Source organism: Phoca vitulina, unplaced genomic scaffold (genome assembly GCF_004348235.1).
Source record: "Phoca vitulina isolate PV1807 unplaced genomic scaffold, GSC_HSeal_1.0 scaffold8, whole genome shotgun sequence".
Lineage (NCBI taxonomy): Eukaryota > Metazoa > Chordata > Mammalia > Carnivora > Phocidae > Phoca > Phoca vitulina.
Genome location: NW_022589711.1, coordinates 53,574,682 through 53,596,610, shown reverse-complemented (window position 1 = coordinate 53,596,610; position 21,929 = coordinate 53,574,682). Strand labels below are relative to the sequence as shown.

Genomic DNA, 21,929 nt, shown 5'->3' with positions numbered 1-21,929 from the left:
AATAGTAGTTGGATGGATGAATATTTATTCAATCCATCCAACATCAAGGGAATGTTGTTCCCTTGTTCTGTAGCTGCTCACTCCTTCCCTCTTCATCACCACGAATCTTAATTCCATCTGTCTTTCCAGTCCCTCCTACTGGCACCTTCTCAGTTTCCTTCTTTGATCCCCTCCAAACAGAAGCAATTTTCCTTCCTCCATACTCCAAAAGTATTTTACTTGAACTTTCTCACGGCCTTTAGTGTAGCATGGAGAAGTCTGACCTTCAGAAGGTGTTAAATCTGGGGTTTGCCACTGGATTCAACTCTAACTAGCTGTGGGGCCTTAGGCAAGTAAGCTTCTCTGACTTTATTTTCTCAAGGCTAAAAGTAGGGAAAACTAGGTCTACCTTTCAAAACTATTGTAAGATTTAGAAATAATGCATGTCTGAAGGGCATGCCATGTAATAGTTGTTCATTGAAGAAGAGAGATTATTTCAACCTTGCTTTGTAGAATCTAAGTAGACATTGTGTCTTCTTCTATAATGAAAGGTCCATGTCCACCCTACCACAGCATCACCCACAGGGCCTGTACAGAGCGAATGTTTCACACATGTTTGAAAAAACAAATGAATGAAAGATAAAACAAATTTCTTAATGCCGGTGGCAGAGAAAAAAAATCCCATACAAAGTCTCTGAATCCCAGATGACTATTTGAAAATCCTTCTCTGGAGATGAATAATATAAGTGCCTGCCTTCTAGGAGATCATTCAGTCTTCCTCCTGCTGCACAGGGAAAAAAAAAAAAAAAAAAGTCTAAATGGCCCAGCCCTCTTATAGTGCTGTAGGAACAAGCAAATATTAGCATGATTTTACCTGGCACTGATTGGTTGTTATTCACCAGAGAGTGAACGACTGAGATTGAGTCTGCTCTAAAGAATATTGCAGTGGTTTGGCTTATGGGATAATATAGGTGATGATATCTCTATAAAGAGCATGCTTTCAATTTGGATTAGATTTTGGAGGCTGGAAGCTGGTAAATGTGTTGTTAACTACTTAAAAGACCAAGTGAGAACCATAAAGGTAAGTTTCTCCTTTCTGCATGCAAAGTTCTTGTCTTTACATTTCCTGCTGTAGTTAAGTGTCAAAATTGCATAATAACCTTCCTCCAAGACTTTATTAAAATCCTGACCTTTACTTCAAAGCTTCTGTTTGGAAGGAGAAAAGCAGGGAGAGAAAATTAGGTCTTTTCTAACAGTCTCTAGGAGCTTTAGGCCATAGGCCAAGAAGACTCAGTCTGTCTTTTGGAAAACATGTCTTTGCCCGTCACCCTGTCACTCATCTAGATATGCTCCTGTGATGGCACAGGAAGGGCCTGACCATGAACACAAGCATTCCAAGGGAGGCGAAGCCAGTTTTAAAGGAGAAGCAACTGGGAAAATGGGGTTTCTGATTCTCCGACGACGGGTATCTAGTGGGAGAATCTAGTGGTCTCTGAGCACTACAGAATTCTTCGCACATAACAACTCCATCCAAACCACTGTGCTAAGAGACTAGACCAAACTCTACTGTAGCTTTTAGTAGCATAAGGCTGTGCCCCTGTGATGACCCCAGCCTCCCATTAAAATGCCTGCCTGAGAAAGCTCAAGGCTGCCAGGAAAATTTACTGTTTGTTCTAGCCAACATCTGATGATAGACCTCTGACCTCGTTTTCTTAGAGCATTTACTAAAAAGGGCTCAGGATTGTGAATATGTATCTCAACACTGAAGGATCTTTCTCAAGGACCTGAGAGCTACTCCTTTGAAATGTAATCATCAGGAAGGCCAGTCTCTGTGGGAGGATAGGATCTTAACTTCAATAACTTCCAACCAGCAGATACAGCTGGCCTAATCGTATTTACATTGACCAATCTCTTGTAATTTTTTTTCTCTGACTCTCCTGAGCCCCTCTCCTCCCCACTCCCTCATTCTCTTTTGAAACACCTAAATTTCCTCTGCACAAATCAGAATGAAGGTTAGGGTTTTTTGTTGTTGTTGTTGTTGTTTTAACACCTACATTTGAAGCATTTCTGTATTTCAAGCTGTCAGTAGTCACAGAATAAAATCCATTTTCTTTGGATTTAACTAATGTCCAGCTGTGTTGAACTTTGACACCTCCATGCGGAGTCACCTATTCCTGGCGCTCACCTTCATCCCTATGCAAAGAGAGTTCTGGAAGAGATCCAGGAATTCCCCCTTTCACCTCTCTTCTTCTAGGGTTGCATGTCACATAGCCATTAGGGCGAGGGATAGGCATGAAGAAAGTCTCCCACTGCACAGCCAAATTTTCTCTTCCAAACCACTTGACTTTCAATAGCATTTGGGCACCTGAGCACATACCACTGGTGAGATAGGGCTGAGCTCTTAGTAGTCTCCATCTTAACACAACTATGTTCAACCTGCTTGTTTACCTACACCTAGACCAACCAAACTGAGGGTAGAAGGGCTTTTATCAGGGACAGAAATTCTGAGGAGCAAGAAGGAGAACTGACTTGGAAAACAGGGCATTGCAGGGGCAATGGGAAAAGGCATAGTTGAGTCCTGCAAGGGGACATAGAGAGAACAGCTATTGGGCTTGGGGTGGGGTGAGGGGATGGAAGGGAAAAAGGGCTAAGAAATATAAAAAGGGGGAACATAAAAGGACAGGGAAGGTGACATCATTACTTGTTTCCTTGTTCGCAATTTCCCTTTTGGCTCAGTCCTGCTCTTCACCTTCCATCCAAAAACTTAAAGTAAAATGTCTCTGTACTGTACTTTCTTTCCTCTGCTCCCAGCCAAGAAAAGCTATTTATTGTTTTATTTCTTCTCTTCCAATTATTCTGGCCTTGCAAAAAATGTAAATCAAAGGAGGGGGGAAAGGAATTGGTCACTTAATATCTTTGGGTCCCAATTGAATCATGAGAGTTTCGGACTGGATTCATAGTTCAGCAAATGTTTATTAAATGAATACTATGTCCAGACTACTGTCTATTTGCTAGGGAAACATCATATCTCCCTCCTGAAGCTTACATTGCAGTGAAGGCAACATTCAAAAGGCAAATTAAAAATAAAAAAATTAAGATAAAGTATAAAAGAAGTAGTATTTGATATCGTTGTCAGGAAAGGGTTTCAGAAGGTGACAATTGAGCAGGGACATGAATGAAGGGAGCAAGCCAGGGGGAAGAGAATTCCAGGTAGAGGGAATAACAAATGCAAAGGGTCCGGCATGGGAACATGTTAGCATGGGCGGACAGCAGTGAGGAGCACACAGTAAGAGATCTGGAGAAGTAATTCAGTGCCGAATCATGTAGGGTCTTGTAGGCTACTGTAAGCACTCTGGAAATTTCTCTAATCATGATGAGAATTCATTGAATATTTGAGAGCAGAGGATGACATTTTATTAATAGTAAAAATAATAACTAATATTTATATAGTACTTCAGATGTGCCAGTCTCTTTTCCAATGAACTCATTTAATTTTACAACAACTCTCTGATGTAGACATTATATTATTAATTAATTTTACAGTTGATGAAAGCGAGACACAAAGAAGTTAAGTAACTTGACCAGTTACATTAATAAGTTGCAGAATTTGACCTTGAACCCAGGTGGTCTGGCTCCAAGGTCCTTGCCCTCAACGCCTAGCCTGTATTTATTCTGATTTCCATTGGTAAGTCACTTGGAAGGGTGAGAAAAGACCCTGGAGGCAAGAATTTAAAGCAGAGGGCCAATGAATGGAGAGAGAGGACAGTGCTGTGGGCTATGGTGGTTGTGGTGGAGAAGAGAAGTAGTGGTCAGATTTGAGATGTGTTTTGAATGTAGAGGAAACAGAAAATTTGCTCCTTTTTTGCAGATGAGCTATGACAAAAAGCCAAGGATCAATGGCGAATCCAACCTTTTGGCCTGAGCACCTGGGTAAGAGATGGTGTTGTTTACAAAACTGGGAAAACTGGGAGAGGGGGTGGTTTGGTGAGGGGTGGAAATAGTTTTTTTTTTTTTGAGTATGTAAATTTTGAAATATATACGAAACGTCTGAGAAGATATATAAAGGAAGCAACAGGGTAAATGGAGTCTGGGTTTCAGACTGTAGATTAAAGTCACTGGTCATTGTCACACAAATGTTTGAGAATGCTATGTGTCTGGATGTGATCTCCCAGGGAGGGAACAGAGCACATCAAGGATAAGTTCTGAGCCATTCTAAACTTCAGAGATGATGAGGAGGTGAAGGATCCAACAAAAGAGTCTGGAAAGGAGCAGCTGATGAATCAATGGAAAATGAGAAGTGAGGTAAGAAGGAGTTTGAAGGAGAAACTGATCAACTGTATCTAATGCTGCTGATAGGTCAAGTAAGATGAAGACTGAGAATTAACCATTGAATTTGGCTGAGAGGAGGTCATTTGATACCTAGACTCTAAAGGGTTAGGGCCAAGACTCTGATTGGATTGGTTTCAAGGGACTAGCAATATTCTGAGGCATATGAGTAAAGATAATCTGAAAAAAGAGGTGGGGGATAGTAACAGGGAAGGAGAGAGTAATGCATTTCCAAATACTTCAATCAACTTTAGAATATTTTATCGAGCATCTTCTACACACCCAACACTGTTAAGTGCTGACACTCATGAGTTTGTAGCCTCAGTCATTCATTCATTTAGGGGACAATTGTTCATTAAATGCCTAGTACATGAGTTCTAAAACATTTTTTCTTAATTGTTACAATGACATTTTGACATTAAAGCAAATTTAAAAATTATGCTTATACTCTCATAATCCCAACACATTAACACTTTTCCACATTTCTTTCAATTACTGGAGGTATGTTTCCATAACTTTTACACAAAGTTATTATATTGTAAGCCTTTTTCTTTTGTGGACATATTTTCATAATATGTTAATTTGACAGCAGATATTTTATTGTGTGAATATACAGCATTAGTTATTTCCTCATTTTCCATTCCCAACCATTTATGTTATCTTCAAATTACAATATATAATACAATGATTATTTTTCTATATGTCTGTCAGCCTCATTAAGCTATGAGTAGTCCTTCAAAGTCCAGGACTATATGTGGTTTAATTTTGAATCACCAGCATGTGCCGGACGCCCAGTCTTGACTTCTAGGAAGCACATGAAACTGTATAGTGGAGCAGCTAATAGCAGGAAGACTCACTGCCTCAGTTCTCATCTTGCATTCTCCACTTGTATGCTTGTAGCCATGGGCAAGATACAACTTCTCTCTATCTCACTGATAAGTTGCAGATAATAATAGTACCCTATTGGTCATGAGAATTAAATGAGCCGATATATGCAACGTGCCTACTACATTGTAAGCACCTACGTAAGTGCTTGATAAATGTATTATATAAGAACAAAAGTCCATGCCCTGAATATGTTCAATGAATGAATAATAAATCAAAGAACGGTTTTATTTTTGCTTTGTACAGGTAATTTTAAAAATTCTTTTGAATTATTTGCTTTTGGGTTCAGTAACAATGTTGTGAGCACGGACTATGAGTCAGGTAGCCAGAGACAAATAATCATTTCTCGGGATTAACTTTCATAAGTGATATTAGTAAGCGCAAGAACATGAACATTTCTACAGCTTTGATTATCCTGTTATTTTGCGGGTGGGCAGTTAAGCTCCTTGAAGGCAGGGGCACTGTCTGAATTTTGCATTGCTGGCCATCTTTGTAGAGACTGCCACCTGCTAGTTCCACCTGATAGTCCATTCAGCCCCTTTTCTCCGTTCATGTCTTTTTTTCTCTTTTGCCTTAATTGCTTTCTCTGGATCTCCATTTCTTGGATAAATTAATAAGATTCAATTGCGTAACTCTAAACGTGGAAGAAAAAAAGTCAAGGAGGTGGTAGTGGGCAAGCCATGTGTGAAGAGACAATGGCCTTTGTAGATGGCCTTTGTTAGGAGGTGTCAAAAATGGGGACAGATGACTACAGTCAGGAAGAAATCACGAGGGACTACCAACAGAAGGTTCGTGAACAAAGAACAATGAAAGTCATTATAAACCCTGTTAGGATGATTATACAGACTACCATCTAGAATGGGAGAGAGCACTTGAGGTCTCTGGCAGAAATCTGGAGAAATGGGGATGAATGAAAGGCAAGTAATATTTTTGAGCTTATTTCCTTCTATAACGATTATTTCATTCGTTCATACATTTATTCATTCATTCGAATACACATGTATTGGGGGCCTACTTTGTGCCACGCACTGTGCTAGGCACTGGGTATCTACCCGTGGAAAATACAGATTCAGTCCTGCTGTCATGACCATTTGTTTGTCCCACGACTGTCAATTGTGGGAGCAAGAGCTCCGGAACACCGAAATTAAGTCTGTTTCTTCCCGTCGCACTCTGTGCTTGGCACACGGTGGGCGCGCGCACATCCTGTAGTCTGAATTGATTGAGGGCTTTGGTGCAGCAGAACAGCTAAGTACACAGAGCCGGGGAGAAAAGGCAGGGTGGCATCGATCTCGCCTCTAAGACCAGGATCTTGCAATGAACGCATGTGTGCATCTCTGTGTATAGTGGGGGCGTTTCTTCCCAGCGCGCCGGGCAGCGGGCCAATCACCGGGACCCACCCTCTCCTCTGCGGGTGCGCTCAAGCCAGCCCTGGCGGTGGCGGAGAGCAGACGGGGCCAGGCGCAGCCTCGCGTCGGTCCGGAGGCCGGCCCAGCGCGGCTCCTCCTCGCCGCGGGCGGGGCTGCCCTCGGTGCCGCCCCGCGGCCGCGGCTCCGCGAAGCTCGGAGCGCCGGGGGCTGGCGAGCCAGGGCGGCGGGTGGAGCCCGAGCAGCGCGGCGGCGGCCAATCGCGCCGCGCCGGGGGAGGAGCCCCAAAGGGGGAAAAAGAAAGTGCGGCGGAAAGTAAGAGGTTCATTGGGGGAAGACTGGCCGGATCAGGGTCCCCGGGCTCCGCTTTGGCCAGACTCACCGAAAGAAGTAGTGCCGGGCGACCCTGCACCCATCCCCACTGGTTCGCTGCACCCACTCTGCTTCCCCAAAAAGGTGAGTCTCTCGCTGTCGTTGAGGGCTCGGAGGAATCACCTACCCACAGAATCTCAGGGTGGAAGGACTCCTGAAAATCGTCTCCTTCAACCCTCTTATTTTCCAGAAGGACAAACTGAGGCACAGAGCGAGGCAGCGACTGGGATAGATCACACAGCTAGTTAGTGCTGTGGTCGGGACTCGAACCCAACTGTACAGAGCCCCATCTTTGCTTTGTGGAGATTTAGGTACCGCAGTTTGGGGACGGCTGCGCGTTGCTGCACCCCACTTCCAGCCCTTTGAGGGATCTACGTTGGTGTACCCCCGCCTGGGTTTCTCCAGGGCGCTGCTGTGAGCGGGGAGGAAAGAAGAGGGCAGTGTGTCCCAGCGTGTCTCATGCCGCTCCCAGCCAGGAGCTGTGACAGCCTGGGGAAAGGCTGCTTACAGCTTCGCTCCGTCCTCCCCTGACCCGCTTTCTCAGAAAGATGCCCCTGCCGAGGGTGTCTGGCAGGCTCCTGGGGAGGCGGTGGCCAGGGGAGGGACGCTGGGGTGCCGATGACTTGGGTTGGTACTCACAGCTGTCTTCTAGCTCCGGGAGGAAGCTGGTGGTCCTGTAGGGGATAGGATGCCCCACGGTTAGGAATAGCTGGCTTCACGGAGCCATGGCCCCGGCCAGTTCTGAGTGCTGGGAGGGAACAAGGAAGCTGAGTTGAAGAGAAACATCACAAACATAAAAGCAAACTTATGCCGTTTCATTTAAGAACCAGTCCCCAGCCTGTCTTCCCTCCACCTCCGGTGGTGAAATTGAGATCCACCGCGCCTCTGGAAGAGCTTTTGCTGCTGTGTTCCACCGATCTTGGGTTAGCTACCAGCCGAGGAGGAGGATTTACCTGGTTTTGATTCTAGCTCTGCCGAGTATTAGCTGTGTGAACTTGGTCGGGCAAGTTATCCAATCTTTCTGATACTCAGTTTCCCCCCACCCCCGGCCGCAACATGGAGATTATGAAGATCACAATGAGCCCTGAGGGTAGTTGGGAGGATGAAATGGGATAATTCAAATAGTATGTTTAGCGCAGTGGCTGGCCTGGCATCTGGTTAATTTGAGATTGATGGCCACTATTGTAAATATTGTTATACACTAACCCTGGAGACGGTGGATTTTCAGAAAGGTGATTTCATACTACCTTAAAGTGACTTTTTTTTTTTTTTTTTTTAAATCTGGAATGCTGCGGCGTTTTCTTATTTGGAGTTTGAACAGCTTTTATAGAAAGTGTTTTCTGTGTGCTGTCTCTATGTGACTTTGATCATGGATGCTTGAGTTGGAATATAAAATTAATGTTTCTCAGTGATGCCAAGCCCCCTCGGTTTTAGGCCAAGCCCCTCAGGTCTATGAAGCTCTGGTCTGAGGCATCCTTTATTGGCAAAGAGGGTCTTGAATTTGATGAAAAGTAACAAGACAAGAGAAGTTCAAGTTCCTTCAATGTTACAGACTGTGCTAAGCCTTGTATTCCTGCTGTCTTAGGTCAGACAAGCAACTTTATGTTTTCTTTAGTAGAGGAAAACAGCAACACGGTTCTCATGTACTTCTTTGGGATTATGCTGTGATGTTGCTAAATTAAGTCCCTCTGGACAGACTTACCTTATTTAAACATAAATACTACACATCCCTAGTTTAGTCTTCCTTAATTATTGTTATTTTTAAAATGAAATAGCTCCCCTCATATATCCCCACCAGGCTCATGAAAATTGATTTTATTCTGATTGACTTCATGCAGTTATTTACTACTGTCTCCTGGCTATGCCGTAAGTCCCCGAATTGAGTGTTTAGCATTTATAGTTGGCTGCCTGCTTCCCAGTCCCTCCCATTTGCATGGGGTATTGATGAGTGCATAGGAGGGGGTGTGATACATCTTGAGGGCAGGGGAGAACTTGGTGGTGCCTCTGAAGGTACCTCTTGCACCAAGCGTTTGCAGGGGATGGGATCACTTGCTTCCATCAGCCTGTTCCGTGTGCATGCATTGTGATGAGCTGGCCAGGATACATCTGAACGCGTGCCTGAGAAATAGGGGACTTGTGGGCAAAAGGAAAATGTTAAAAACAAGGTCAGAACAAGGGGATGGAAGGGAGATTGGAAGGTAATTTTTTTTTTTTTGGTTCCAGTTCTTTAAAGAAAGGATACCCAGTTATACCTTTCCTCCTTATCCGGATTATTTGTTACAAAATTCATACATACATATGTAGAGAACTTTAAAATTTCCAAAGCGTATTCCATATATATTATCTTTCTTGCTACTTGAAATAGCCCTGAGAGAAGGACATGGCAGGCATATTAATGGTGGAAGGAGCTTAGGTTTTGTGATCAAATTCAAATTTCAGCCCTAATTCCTCTGCAGCTAGGTCATACTGAGCGATGTATTTCACCATTTAGAGCTTTTGTTTTATCCAATTCTAAAATGGAAAAGAAAAACCCCAAGGATTCATGTGACGATAAAATTAAGTGGAATAATATAAAGTATATGTAGTGAATAGTTGCTCATTAAATGATATCTCTTCTTAGCTGGTCTCAATTTTATAGAGGAAGAGACTGAGTGAGACTCAGAGAAAGGGGAGGTTGCTAAGAGTCACACGGTTATTACGTTTCATCCCTAGGAGTACAGTTCACACATTGGGATTTCTAGTTAAGGGCTTTTCCCCGTCACACCCCGTCACCTCTCCAGTGAGTTCTTTAACAACTTACCTCAGTTAAGTTGACCTTATTGGGCTGGTGATTGCAGGGTATGCTTTCTGTCCCAAAGAGGAAATTTCCTTGCTGAGGGAACAATCCGTAAGCATGCTCTGTAGAGGTGAGCAGGGCCAGCTCTCAGCAGAGGAGGTTCGAAAGCGCTGCTCTCTAAAGGCAACCTTCCTACTCTCCTGCGTTTGATGCACCTTCCATTCCTAAGAGGAGGGGGACTGTGAAGACATAAAGTTCAGAATTGTATTATGTATTTCTTCCCGTTCTGAGAGGTTTCTTCCCTCTGTCATCCTTGTGCTAATTCATAGGGTAGTAAGAAGATTGAGCAACAAATGTCATGAGTGACCATAGCGTTCTTCACTTCTCTCACTAATGCTGTGGGTAGAGGATGGAATGGAGAGCAGTAGGCGAGGCCGCATTTGCAGAAAAGACCACTCGCTGCTTGCTGGCAGTGCTGATCCCTGGTCTGGAGCCCCAGTCCTCCCTGTGGAAACCGATGGCTGCAGGCTTATGTAGGAAAATGAACAGATCTGTTTCTGGCCCAGGCAATGGGGCCATTTATCCGTTGAGACTCCCCACAGGCCATCAGGTTTCTCTGCTTTGCAGCAAGCAGACAGGCTTGCAAATGCAGTTCTGGGAGAAACATTTTGCTCCTTGCTTTTGGCATTTGGAAGCATATGTTTGCTTTTGCCAAAAGGTACCCAGTTAGCGTCATCTTACCTGGCACTGTTAGAAAAGCAGAATGTGGCTGGAGGAAATCAGAGGAGAAAGCAGAAGAGAAAAAAAATAAAGGTTATCTCCAGCACACACAGTTTCATTTGTTGCTCAACTTTGTCAGGGCTTCTGCTGGTGACACAGATGTAGGATCTGGTGAGTCACTGTCGCCTTGCCCGTGAAATATTAAAGAGAGCCACCTACTGTGCTCTTTGCACATTTTGGAAGTTGTTCTGTGGGAGAAATAAAAACCCCAAAGAATGGGAAAGTTACAGAACATTTGGCATCTGATATTTTGGGAGATTAATTCAGGTTAGCTACTCGTTGGCTCAGGTTTGGGTTTTTGTTTTTGTGTTCTTTTTTAGAAAGTGAGAATGCACCGAGGGGGTTGTGGCACTGATGGGGAAACCTCCCGGTAACCCGACTTGATCTGGCACCTGGGGCAGTGTGGAGCTGTAGAGTCCCACAGGGACCTGTGGCAAGTCAGTGTACTGCGGTGAACAGCCGTCTCTTCTGCCAGGAACGCTGATGCCTGCCCAGAAGCTGGAGTCCCTACCCCAGCACCTTATTCACAGGAGGTATTTAATAAACATGAATTCTTTCTTCTGCCATTAGTTCTTTCAATTTATTAGTCTGTTAAATTGTGAAAATCAAAGTTTAATAGCTATTCCCTACTGAATTCCATTGTGGATTGTACTGAGTGTTTTATAAATACCACCTCATTCAATCCTTGCAGTGATCCTGTGTATTTTTGAGGCAACTGAGGCTCAGAGAGGTTACGTAGGTAAGAAAGACCTGAGATTGTGTGGCCTCTGGACTAGAACTGAGGGCCTAGGCTAGGATTGATGACCCACCCATCCCCATCCTGCCATTCTGAGCCTGGTATTATCTTGCCTGTGACTGAGAAGTCGCAGGCTCTGGGCCTCAAATGGGTGGTTCTTCTGCTGCAATACGTTGTTATTTTTCTTTAAGATTCCCTTCAACTCTGAAATTCTGTCTCCGTTATCTGTTTGTAAAAGTTGAGGCTAGAAAGGGAAAGGGGAATAATGAGAAAATACCCTTATGTTTTATGTCAAGGGATCTATTTTCCGGTCAAACAGAGGAGGGCAAAGGAAATCAACGTTCATTGGTGTGTGCACTTCTGTCATTTCACTTAACCATAAAAATAACTCTCAGATATATATTATTGTCTGCCTTTTACAGATGAAAGAACGGAGGCTCAGGGAGACTTACAGACTTGCTCAAGTTTAGTCAATTAGTAAGAACTAGAACTGGCCTGAGCTCAAAGGCATTTGGTCTACTGTACCGTGTTTGCTAGAAACCACGCCATCAAATCAGAGGACTTGCAGAGCTAGATTCAGGAATGTCCCCTCCCTGTGTCCTCACACCATACCGCCTCAGCAGCCGTGTCCTTTCCTCCTCTACCTTCCTACGCCTGTTGCTAGAATCCTTTCCTCATCCTTCCCAGTCTGTGGGACCCCTTGAAATGCTTATACCATCTTCTTCCTATCTCTACTGTGATTTTCAAAACTTATTTGTTTGTTTTCACTCTGGGCCAGTAATTTGTCCCTTTGTGTTCTTGTCCAAGTCCTCAGCACCTAAGCAGCTGAAGAACATAGCACAGTGCCTTGTATGTAAAAAGTACAGAGTGAAGGGAATGATGGCTTCATACTGTGTCAGGTAGGCCCAGCGTTGGCTTTCTCGTTTTCTCACACTTTATTATATTACTAATTATCTCAAAGGCCGTATCTACAGCTTGGAAGTAACTCTCATTTCCTTTAATGTTATGGTTACAAAATCAGAAAAATGCTAAGGAGTCACAGACTCTAAGAAGGTTGGACATCCCTGGCTCAATGATGGAACAAAAGACATTTTGATCCTAATAATAAAGGGTGTTTTGCAGCAAACACAGGGAAGGAAGGACTTGCTTGCATATATTGACGACAAGGCCAGTGTCAAGTGTCATAAATTAATTACCTGAAAGAAAATAGGAAATTTCCAGGGAGGTGGGCAGCTGCAATGAACTTCGATCTCAAGATTTCTAAAAGCGGTGAAGAATGAGCATCCGTCCAGCTATTATTTGATATAATTGGAATACAGACAGGTGACCTTTTATATCTAGCTTATAACCAGGAGATGCCTGTGGTTTCTACCTGTCTGGCACATAAGTTCTTAGGACTACACTGGCTTCCTTGTTTCCCAATCAATGCTAAAGGCAACGGAAAAGAGAACCAGTCATTTTATACACTCTGATATCTGAAAGTGTTCTTTTCATAGATAACACAGTTCCTTAAGCTAGTTATGGTTAGATGCTATGGTAACTGTGCCTATATAACATTTGTGAGCTTTAGCACGAGACCAGCTTCCGTGCGTGTGACTTTGCACAAGTTATTTGGTCTGTCTCTGCTTTCTTTTCTTTTCTTTTTAAAAAGATTTTATTTATTTATTTGAGAGAGAGAGAGAGTGCGCACCAGCAGCAGGGAGAGGGAGAAGCAGATTCCCCGCCGAGCAGGAAGCCTGACACATGGGGCTTGATCCCAGGACCCTGAGATCATGACCTGAGCCGAAGGCAGATGCTTAACTGACTGAGCCACCCAGGTGCCCTCTGTTTTATTTTCATCATCTGTAAAAGGGTATAATCAAACCCATTTCATCAAGCTTTTGATAGATGTCAATCATATGCCATAACATTTGTTAAGGGCCTGGTGCATGGGAATTTTAACCTTTATTATGATTAACAGCTGCAGTGATATTCAATTGCATGCCCAAATTGATATTGGAATAGAAAGTACAAGACTTAGTTTCAAATTATAACAGTTTTAGTTTATGTAGAACTTTAAGCACTCAAAATGATTGTTATTATATACACATGCACACACATTTTTCCCCCCAATAATCGGAGGTAATTAAGGCACGTGTTGCTAACAACATTTATATCCTGAGTCTGAGAGGCTAAATATTGCTAAGGCCACACAACTAGCCCATAGTGGAACTGGGACTTGGACCCCAGCTTTCTAACTCCCAAGTTATGTGTTTTTTCCCCCTTTAATGATTCAGTCCAACAGCCCCATTACTGGTTAATTGCTTTTCCTTCTCAGAGTCCTTTTTCTCATTTCTAAAATGAGAAATTTGGGCAAGGTGCTCTCCAAGGTATGGTGTTCTATGAGTCTGTGCCTGTAGAGTAATGACTTGGGAGATAGCATGAAAAGCTAAGAGAAGAAGTGTCTTCTTCTTTCCACAGAGGTACCCACACACCATGGCGTGTGGGGCACCCTAAATCCCAGATGCCCAGCAGCCTCCTTGTCCTCAGTGAAGACTCACACCTAAGCGCTGCACTGGGAGTCAGATCCACAAAGACACCTTCCGTGTCCTTCAGGATGTGATTCTGCCACATTCCCATGACCTGTAAAGCATTTTTCCCCCTCGGGATCCAGGTTTGGGGGTGGGAAGAGAAAATAGATGGCTGGGTTATGCACACTGACATTTATTGTTTAGGAAATGAAAAGAGAGCCTTTTTATATAAAGCAAGCTCTGTATCACCATTAATCACCATAATCTTCTACAAAGAAATAAAGAGATAAAATATTTGGCTTTCATTTAAATTTTAGCATTATGAGTGCATATTTTCTGCTTTCTTCTTTTGAGCTAATTTAGTGCCCATGGAAGAGGCTTGGCTCTCATTGAATAAATATAGGAGTTCTTTCAACTTACAGAAATGATGGATGCTGGAGAGTGGAAATACACACTAAATAGCATTTTTCTGGAAGATTAGACTTCGGTCTCCAATTACAGAATGAAACAATGGCGGGGGTTGGGGATTGAATGGTTAGAGTGGGTAGTGAAAAGTTGGCTGGCTTTAGAGTCATTGAATTCTAGATACTGCTTGCTTAGCCTTTGCAGACTTAGTTTCCTCATCTGGGAAATGGCAATTAGCATACTCTAGCCATCTCCTCGATAGATACACATCTATATCTATATCTGCAGCTGTATCTATATATTTTTATATATTACCGAGGTTAAAGTCAGATAAAATGTTTTAAGTCCCTAGCACTTAATACCTGGCACCCGCCCTCAATAAATATTCATTCCTTTCCTCATTCAGCATTGTTGTTTACCCCAAAGCCTCAGCCCTATAATGAAATTCACATGAAACCAGATGGAGAGGGGGTGTGTACTGAGTAGATGCTTCAACTGGTCTAAGGCAATTTTCCCCAGTTTGACAAACAATGGGGATGGTAAGGACAGGAAATGAGTGTGATATTTACCTTAAAATATCTGGAAAGTTTTCATGTGGAGGAGGAATTAGACTGGTGGGAAATTGTGGTGCCTTTACCATCTACATCTGAATCACCTGGACAGCTTGTTAAGGAAGCAGGTAGTTAGGGCCTCTGCACTGAAGTCTTCGAATCACTGGATCAGAATTTTCTAGACCAAGAGGCAGTATATTGTAGGGATCTGGAGTCTTGCGACATAGGTTCATATTCTGGCTTCATTTGTATAATTCTGGGCAAGTGACTTAATTGCTTCATGTGAAATGAAATAAACACAATATGTAACTCATTGGATTGTTAGTGATGACTAAGTCAATTAATACAAATGAAGTTCCCAGAACAGTGACTAGCACAAGAAATCACACATTATTTCGCTCAGTGTGTAAGCCGGTCTTTAAAATACCTTGTAAAACCATGTATGATTTGCATTCTGTTTCCTCTCTGCCCCAGTCTCTCAGATAACCACGAAGCTAACTCCTTCACCTCCTTGAAGCTTTTGCTCCAATATCTTCTCAGCGAAGGCTATTTGGTTGCTTTATATGAAATTACCCCCCTTCCTGCTTTCCATCTCCATCCATGCCAGTGCTCATCTCACTGACCCGCTCTTTTTCCTTTTTCCATAGCGATTGCCATCTTTATCAGCTTCCACATATTTAGTCTGTCCATTATTTATTGTCTAGTTCACTCCCTACTAGAACGTAACACCCACAAGGCCAGTGACCCCGCTCCCTGCTATATCCCATGAACAGGGCCTCGAGAATAGCAGCTGCTTAATCATGAGGAAATGATGAATAAATAAATGCATAGATAGGTGTTAGTATAATTATTTGTCCTCAAGGGGTAGAAAGAAAGAGATGGAACTGGACAAGAAAATAAATTACATATGTAATATTGAAATAAAAAAAAACTTGTTTTATACACATACATATACACACATGTATACACTAATACACATATATATGCATATTGCCTTGAGAAGGTGACATTTGAATTAAGGGAAGAGCCTGTGAAGGAGCCAGGCTGGTCTGAGATCGTGGTCAAGGAGGCAGGGGCCAGGTGAGAGGGGTAGAAGGACTGGGAATAATGTCCTAAGATAAGCCGGGGCCACATCAGGCTTTCTTGTAGACTGTGGGAAGGAGCTGGGATTTTGTGCAAAATGCAGCAGGAGGTCACGGAAAGGATTGAAGTAGGGTGATGACCAGGTTTGATGTTTTTGGAGCCTCAAACAAAGAGTGAAGCAAAATGGAAGAATTTATGTATAAGATGAGGAGGAGTTAAACTGCTTTGATCTTATATAGGGTCCTATGAACGGAGGAGAAAGACAGTTCAGTTTCATTGATGTGTCATTCATAGACTTTCTCATTAGAATGTCTCAAAACAAACACACACACATACAGACAAAATAGGCAAAACCAGATTCCTTTGCTTTTTCTCAAATGATATCATTCTTATTTCCACATGTACTAAGTAATGGATGAAAATGTATGCATTGTTGCTCAATTCAATTCAGCTGGAAATTTTACAGTTCTTGTGTAGGTGTTTTATGTAATCAGTCCCCCAAAACACTGGACCAGAGCTATTTCCTTACAAGATTTTTAATACCAGTTTCTGAAATCTGATGTATTGAGGAGTAAGCATATGAAAGGCAAATTTAATTCCATATAAGATCAGTTTCTTCTTTCTGGCTCTACAAATCTAAATGGTGCCTAACTCCTCAAGAAATAGAACTCCTCCATGAAGTCTTTACTGAGATATGCATATGTAGTCTCATATATGCCAGGCATCTTCCTCTATTATTTCTCTTTGTAGAACAGAAAACTGAGGCTCAAAGTCACAGAGGTTAGTTAGTGGTAGAGCCAGTATTTGAACTTGGGGCAAGTGTAACCACTATACCATTTTGCCTTCTGATTGTAAGTGACCCTGAATATTTTTTCATCTCTATTTGTCCCACTTCATGGTGATTCATATGAAGGAATAGTTCAATAAATGTCTTGAATCAGCGAATGAATACGTGACCTATTCTTTCAAGTCATATCATTTCATTAGCATGTAATGGTAAAAATGTGGATTTTATTTATTTTTTTTAAGATTTTATTTATTTGACACAGAGAGAGAGAGAGCGAGAGAGGGAACACAAGCAGGGGGAGTGGGAGAGGGAGAAGCAGGCTTCCCGCCGAGCAGGGAGCCCGATGCGGGGCTCGATCCCAGGATGCTGGGATCATGACCTGAGCCGAAGACAGACGCTTAACGACTGAGCCACGCAGGTGCCCCAAAATGTGGGTTTTAGATTGAGACAATCGGTGTAGGGTAATGCTACTCACTGCCTCTGGGATATGGTAAATTTACTTAACATCTTTAAACTTGTGTCCTCGTTGGAGTTGTTGGCACAAGAACAGAAGCGTTGTCAGGATTAAGTATGTACATAAAGTGTTTAGCACAGTGCCTGGAACATAATTAGTCCTCAGTCCATTTGAGCTATTTTTATTATTTTTTGAACTAAAATAACCTCCCCAAACATGCTTACACTTACATACTCAGGCAGTTTTTCAGTTGTGCTTATTTTATTAACTTCTTTAAAAAAATCAGAGCCAAAGACCCAGTCATATAATCAGTGATACTAATTTTGTTCCAGGACCCATTACTGTCCCTTAACCTCAGCAGAGAACTCCTGCAGGTAGAAGGGCCAGTCCTGGGGAACAATGTGGGAGCAACAATGCTGTAGGACTGCCCTGTCTGTCTCTGACACCTGACATACCTGCAGACAGCATTTCTCCCCCCGCCCATCCTTCTCCCCAGCCTGTACCATCTCCCTGGCTTGCAAGAGTTACTTTGTATTCCAGTGATGGCTCCAGAACATTCTGGGTGGCAAAGGGAAAACAGAAGACTCAAATTTTACCCTAGATAACACTCAATGAGACTCATTTATAGAACATGCTGCAAGTTTTAGACCTCTTACTAATTCATAATCACTCACATTGATCCAGTGCTGCTTGTGTGCCAAGAGCTGTGCTGGGTGCTTTATTTTTATTATCTCATTCAATCCTATTGCAACTTTATCTAAAGTTTAAATTTTAGTTTTAAACTGGGGGAAAAATGAGAGTGTTAGAGTTGCCTCCATACATGTATCGGGGAGGCTGTGATGATAAAATCAAATATTTCTTGCCTATGTTTTGTCACAGTTTTCTTCCAAAGCAAACCGTGCACGGTTGCAGCACCATTGGTCTCCGAGGACCTTCCCTGCAGTGAAGAGATGTTTGGCAGAGAAATGAGACAGAGGTTGTGTGGGGAAGGCAAGAAACTTCATTCTAGTTGACAGTTTATTTTGCCCTGGAAGAAACTAGTAACAATGAACTCAGTCCTCTTTTGTTGATTGCATTTGCTTGCTTCTTTGTAAGAGACCAATGTGGTGCTGACTTACAATGACCTTTTTTGTTTTTTCTTTGTGAGATACTTAAAAGATGTAACTTTTCTCCTCCGACCTCTCCCAAGTTTGATGATTTCCTTGGAGGAAAGGTCCACACACACACAGCACACATACGTACACACACAAACATGAGAACAGTGCCTGAGTCATAGTTGACACTCACTATCTATTTGCTGAATGAATGCATGACAAAATTTAAAAACAAACAAACAAAAAAAAACACCCTTTTTTCCCCCTGAGAATGGGAGTGGCTATGGAATCTTTTTAAAAAATGGTCAGATTTCAGTATGTAACTTTCTTTCAAAATTTTTGTTTTAAAAATAATTTCAGAAGGCGATTATTCTAAGATATGTGGCTTTACTTAATCTTGGTGGTTCAGGACAGCTTATTGGAGTGGACTGTAATTCCTTTAAAATTTATTGAGATGAGATCATTTACCCGTGTACTAAATGGCCGTAGACTGGTATACTTTTAAATTTGTGTTAATTTCATAAATTTTCTGGCCTCTCTCCCTTTCATTGTCTGCTATTTTTTTTCTTGCTTTCAGCATGTCTTGCTGTAGCAGCTTTCTCTCTATTCCCCATATAATTAGCTGTTTCCGCTTTACTCTAGACTAGGGAGCAGGCTGATGACTTTTGTTAGAACTGTGTGTACGATAAAAATAAACAGGGTTGGATTCAGATTAGACAGCTCTTCTCTAAGGGAAGGGAATAGAAAGGTAAAGTCGCTACCGAATAGTCTCCATACGAGGGAGGCCATGCCATATACAGGAGCACTGGGTTTTGGTTACCTGTGGTATTAAAAAGGGACTGGTAGCACTGGTAATACATTTACTCTTTTGGGCCATAAGCATTTGCTGAGAACCTTTTGTAGGCAAGACACTGGTGAGATATGGAGGTTAAAATATAGTCACACAAACGCAACCCCTGAAGAATAAGAATTTGTAGATTCTTTTCAAAGGTAAGATATTCACAGGGGTTTGCAATCAACTCGTATAGTATTTGGAAGAGTGTAAGAGTAGATAACATAACTTTAAAAGATGTATGGAAGGGGCGCCTGGGTGGCTCAGTTGGTTAAGTGACTGCCTTCGGCTCAGGTCATGATCCTGGAGTCCCGGGATCGAGTCCCGCATCGGGCTCCCTGCTCAGCAGAGAGTCTGCTTCTCCCTCTGACCCTCCCCCCTCTCATGCTCTCTATCTCTCTCATTCTCTCTATCAAATAAATAAATAAAATCTTAAAAAAAAAAAGATATATGGAAAAACATGTTTGTATTTTAAAGAAATAGCTGTGTCACTCAGGAAGGGGTTTATGAGGAACTGAGGAAGTGAGTCTTGAATTGATGGGTAGGTTTTGGACATAGACTAGAGGGGAAGAGCAGTGTACGAGTTAGGGTCCAACCAAGGAGCATGAATGAAATGGGTCGATGATATGGAATATGGGATTTATCATAGGGATTGGACCTACAATTGGGGGAGAAGCTGGACCATTAAAGCCCCAAAAGGGGATAGTGGGAGATAAAAAAAGGTCACTTACGCAGGACCCTGAGGAGGTGGTGACCAAGAAGTCTGTGGAAAACTCCTCCGCCTATGGTAGACAGGCAGTTAGGAAGAAAAGCTGGATGTGAAGGGGAAGAGAGCAACCTAGAACCCATGAGGACAAACTGCAACCCTTAATTATCTCTCAATGTACCTAACCTTGATGATGTGGGTGGCCTGCAGAAGGAGCTGGTGGGCTTAGCCACAGAGCTCCACACCTGCCTGGCCTCGGACTTGGAGAGGTTGAAGGAAGAGATCTGTCAGGAACTGAAGGCTGGCTGCCCCCTCTTAGCAGGTCAGCCACCAGATTGGCCATTATGTATGTGAGAGGCAGTAAGTAGTACCCAGGGGCCTAGAAAGGCCCTTGCAAAACAATGGATACTGTCACACTTCTCCCATCCAAATCTCATGTACAATTCCCTGTGGCTACCCCTAAGAACCATACAGAGAATGGGATTCTGGAAAACATAATTCCAGTTGAACTAAACTGACACAGTTAAAACCACGAGTGATACTCCAGATAAAGGGAAAAGGATGAAAACATGAAGTGAAGGAAGGAAGCTGGTGCCTTGCTTGGGGAGAGCCCAGTTTGACTGGGAGATGGTATTTGAGCACTGGGGCCACTGAAGATCATACTTAAAAAAGCTGAGCCAAGGGGCGCCTGGGTGGCTCAGTCGTTAAGCGTCTGCCTTTGGCTCAGGTCATGATCCAGGGTCCTGGGATCGAGCCCCGCATCGGGCTCCCTGCTCCGTGGGAAGCCTGCTTCTCCCTCTCCCACTCCCCCTGCTTGTGTTCCCTCTCTCGCTATCTCTCTGTCAAATAAATAAAATCTTTAAAAAAAAAAAAAAAAGAAGCTGAGCCAAGACCGTATTGTTGAGGACCTTAAATACTTTCTTGAGGAATTTGCACCTAAACCTGTAAGGAAAGGAGAAACACTGAATATTCTTGAGCAAGGGAGGGGCATTATCAGATGTGTGTTTTAGACAGATCTGATATTTGGTGTCATAGCACTGGAGCTCAGGAAAGGAATGGCAGCGGAGGGGGGGGGGGTGGTGGTGCATGGGCAATTAATGAACATTCTATTATAATACTCCAGGCAAGAAAATTTGCATTCTTCTATTTTCACCTGGGAAAGTGACTCAGAATCATCATAAGTGATTGTTCAGGATCATCCTGGGAATTAAAAATATTGGTGTACAATTGCAAGCCAAGGTGATTTGACGTACAGCTAATATGTTGACTGTAATATACCTTGATAACTGTTCTTTAAAATTCCCTGATGATTCTGCCTCCAGTATGTGAAAAGCAAGAAAAAGTGTATATGTAATTGGAACATGGACCAACATGAAATTGGTTTATACAACTATGTCAATATCATTTTGAGAGGAAGATCCTATAAAAATAAGCATCCCTTATTTAGTTTAGTAAAATAATGCTTTTTGGTTTTACTGAGTAGTAATAAGAGTATTCCGTTCTGTTTGTCCAAGTGCTTAACAATTTGCAAATGACTTACATGTCCCTTAGCTTGTTTGATTTGACAACTCTGCAAGGTCACTTTGGTCTGAATTGGCCTAAGTGGCAAAACTGAAGCTCAGAGATTGTGATAACCATCAAGTGACCACTTAGCCCTTGATTCACTGTACTTGCATAGATTCAATGGACACCTTGCTATGGCTCATCCCTCCATTTCACACTATGCACCACTGCCTGGTAATCTTCTTGGGGCACATTCCTGGTTCTTCTGTGTCCCTGTCCTAAATCTGCCCATTGTTTTTGGACTTCATTACCTCTAAGGTCTTTTCCACCCAGAGCGCAGGCTCTTTGTAACCCCAGTGGTATAGTTCCAGCTGTCTGATTCCTCACCCCCTTGCACGATTTTTACTTCTTTCCACCAAAGCACAGAACACCAAACACAGGGTAAAGAAGAAGGACTTCTTTACCAAAGCATACCTGAACAGCTACCTTGACACCCACAGGAGACCTACACATCTTTGAATTAGGTCATTCTGTAAGTCTTTCCTATGAGCGTTTCCAAGCACATACTCCCAAATGTTTATAAAACATATCTCCTGGCTTCCTACTTGTTGAAACACAGCAGAACTCATTCATTTGTCTTGATTTATTTAGAACACACATACCTACTGCTCTATTAGCTGAGATTGCAATGGCCAACAGCAAGTGAATTTGCACCCCTGAAGAGTTTTGTCCTCTTACAGGGATCCTTAAGGCATATCAAATTGGGGTGACAACTTCAGGTTCTGT

At 42.7% G+C, this 21,929-nt stretch overlaps 1 protein-coding gene across 8 annotated transcripts in view; it reads left to right on the top strand.

Annotated features, from left to right (window-relative positions):
• Positions 1–6,790: 6,790 nt before the first annotated feature.
• Positions 6,791–21,929, top strand: part of IL1RAP (interleukin 1 receptor accessory protein) — a 134,596-nt gene continuing 119,457 nt past the window's right edge. For 7 of the 8 annotated variants that reach the window (XR_004299815.1, XR_004299811.1, XR_004299810.1 and 4 more), the window contains exons 1-2: positions 6,824–7,010; positions 10,803–11,015. Coding sequence is in view for 2 of the 8 variants with exons in the window: in XM_032406915.1 (XP_032262806.1) it covers positions 10,966–11,015 (50 nt within the window). In the remaining 6 variants the exon portion in view is untranslated. Of the gene's footprint in view, positions 7,011–10,802; positions 11,016–21,929 lie in introns of all 8 variants that reach the window. The other variant, XR_004299814.1, reaches the window with a different exon arrangement.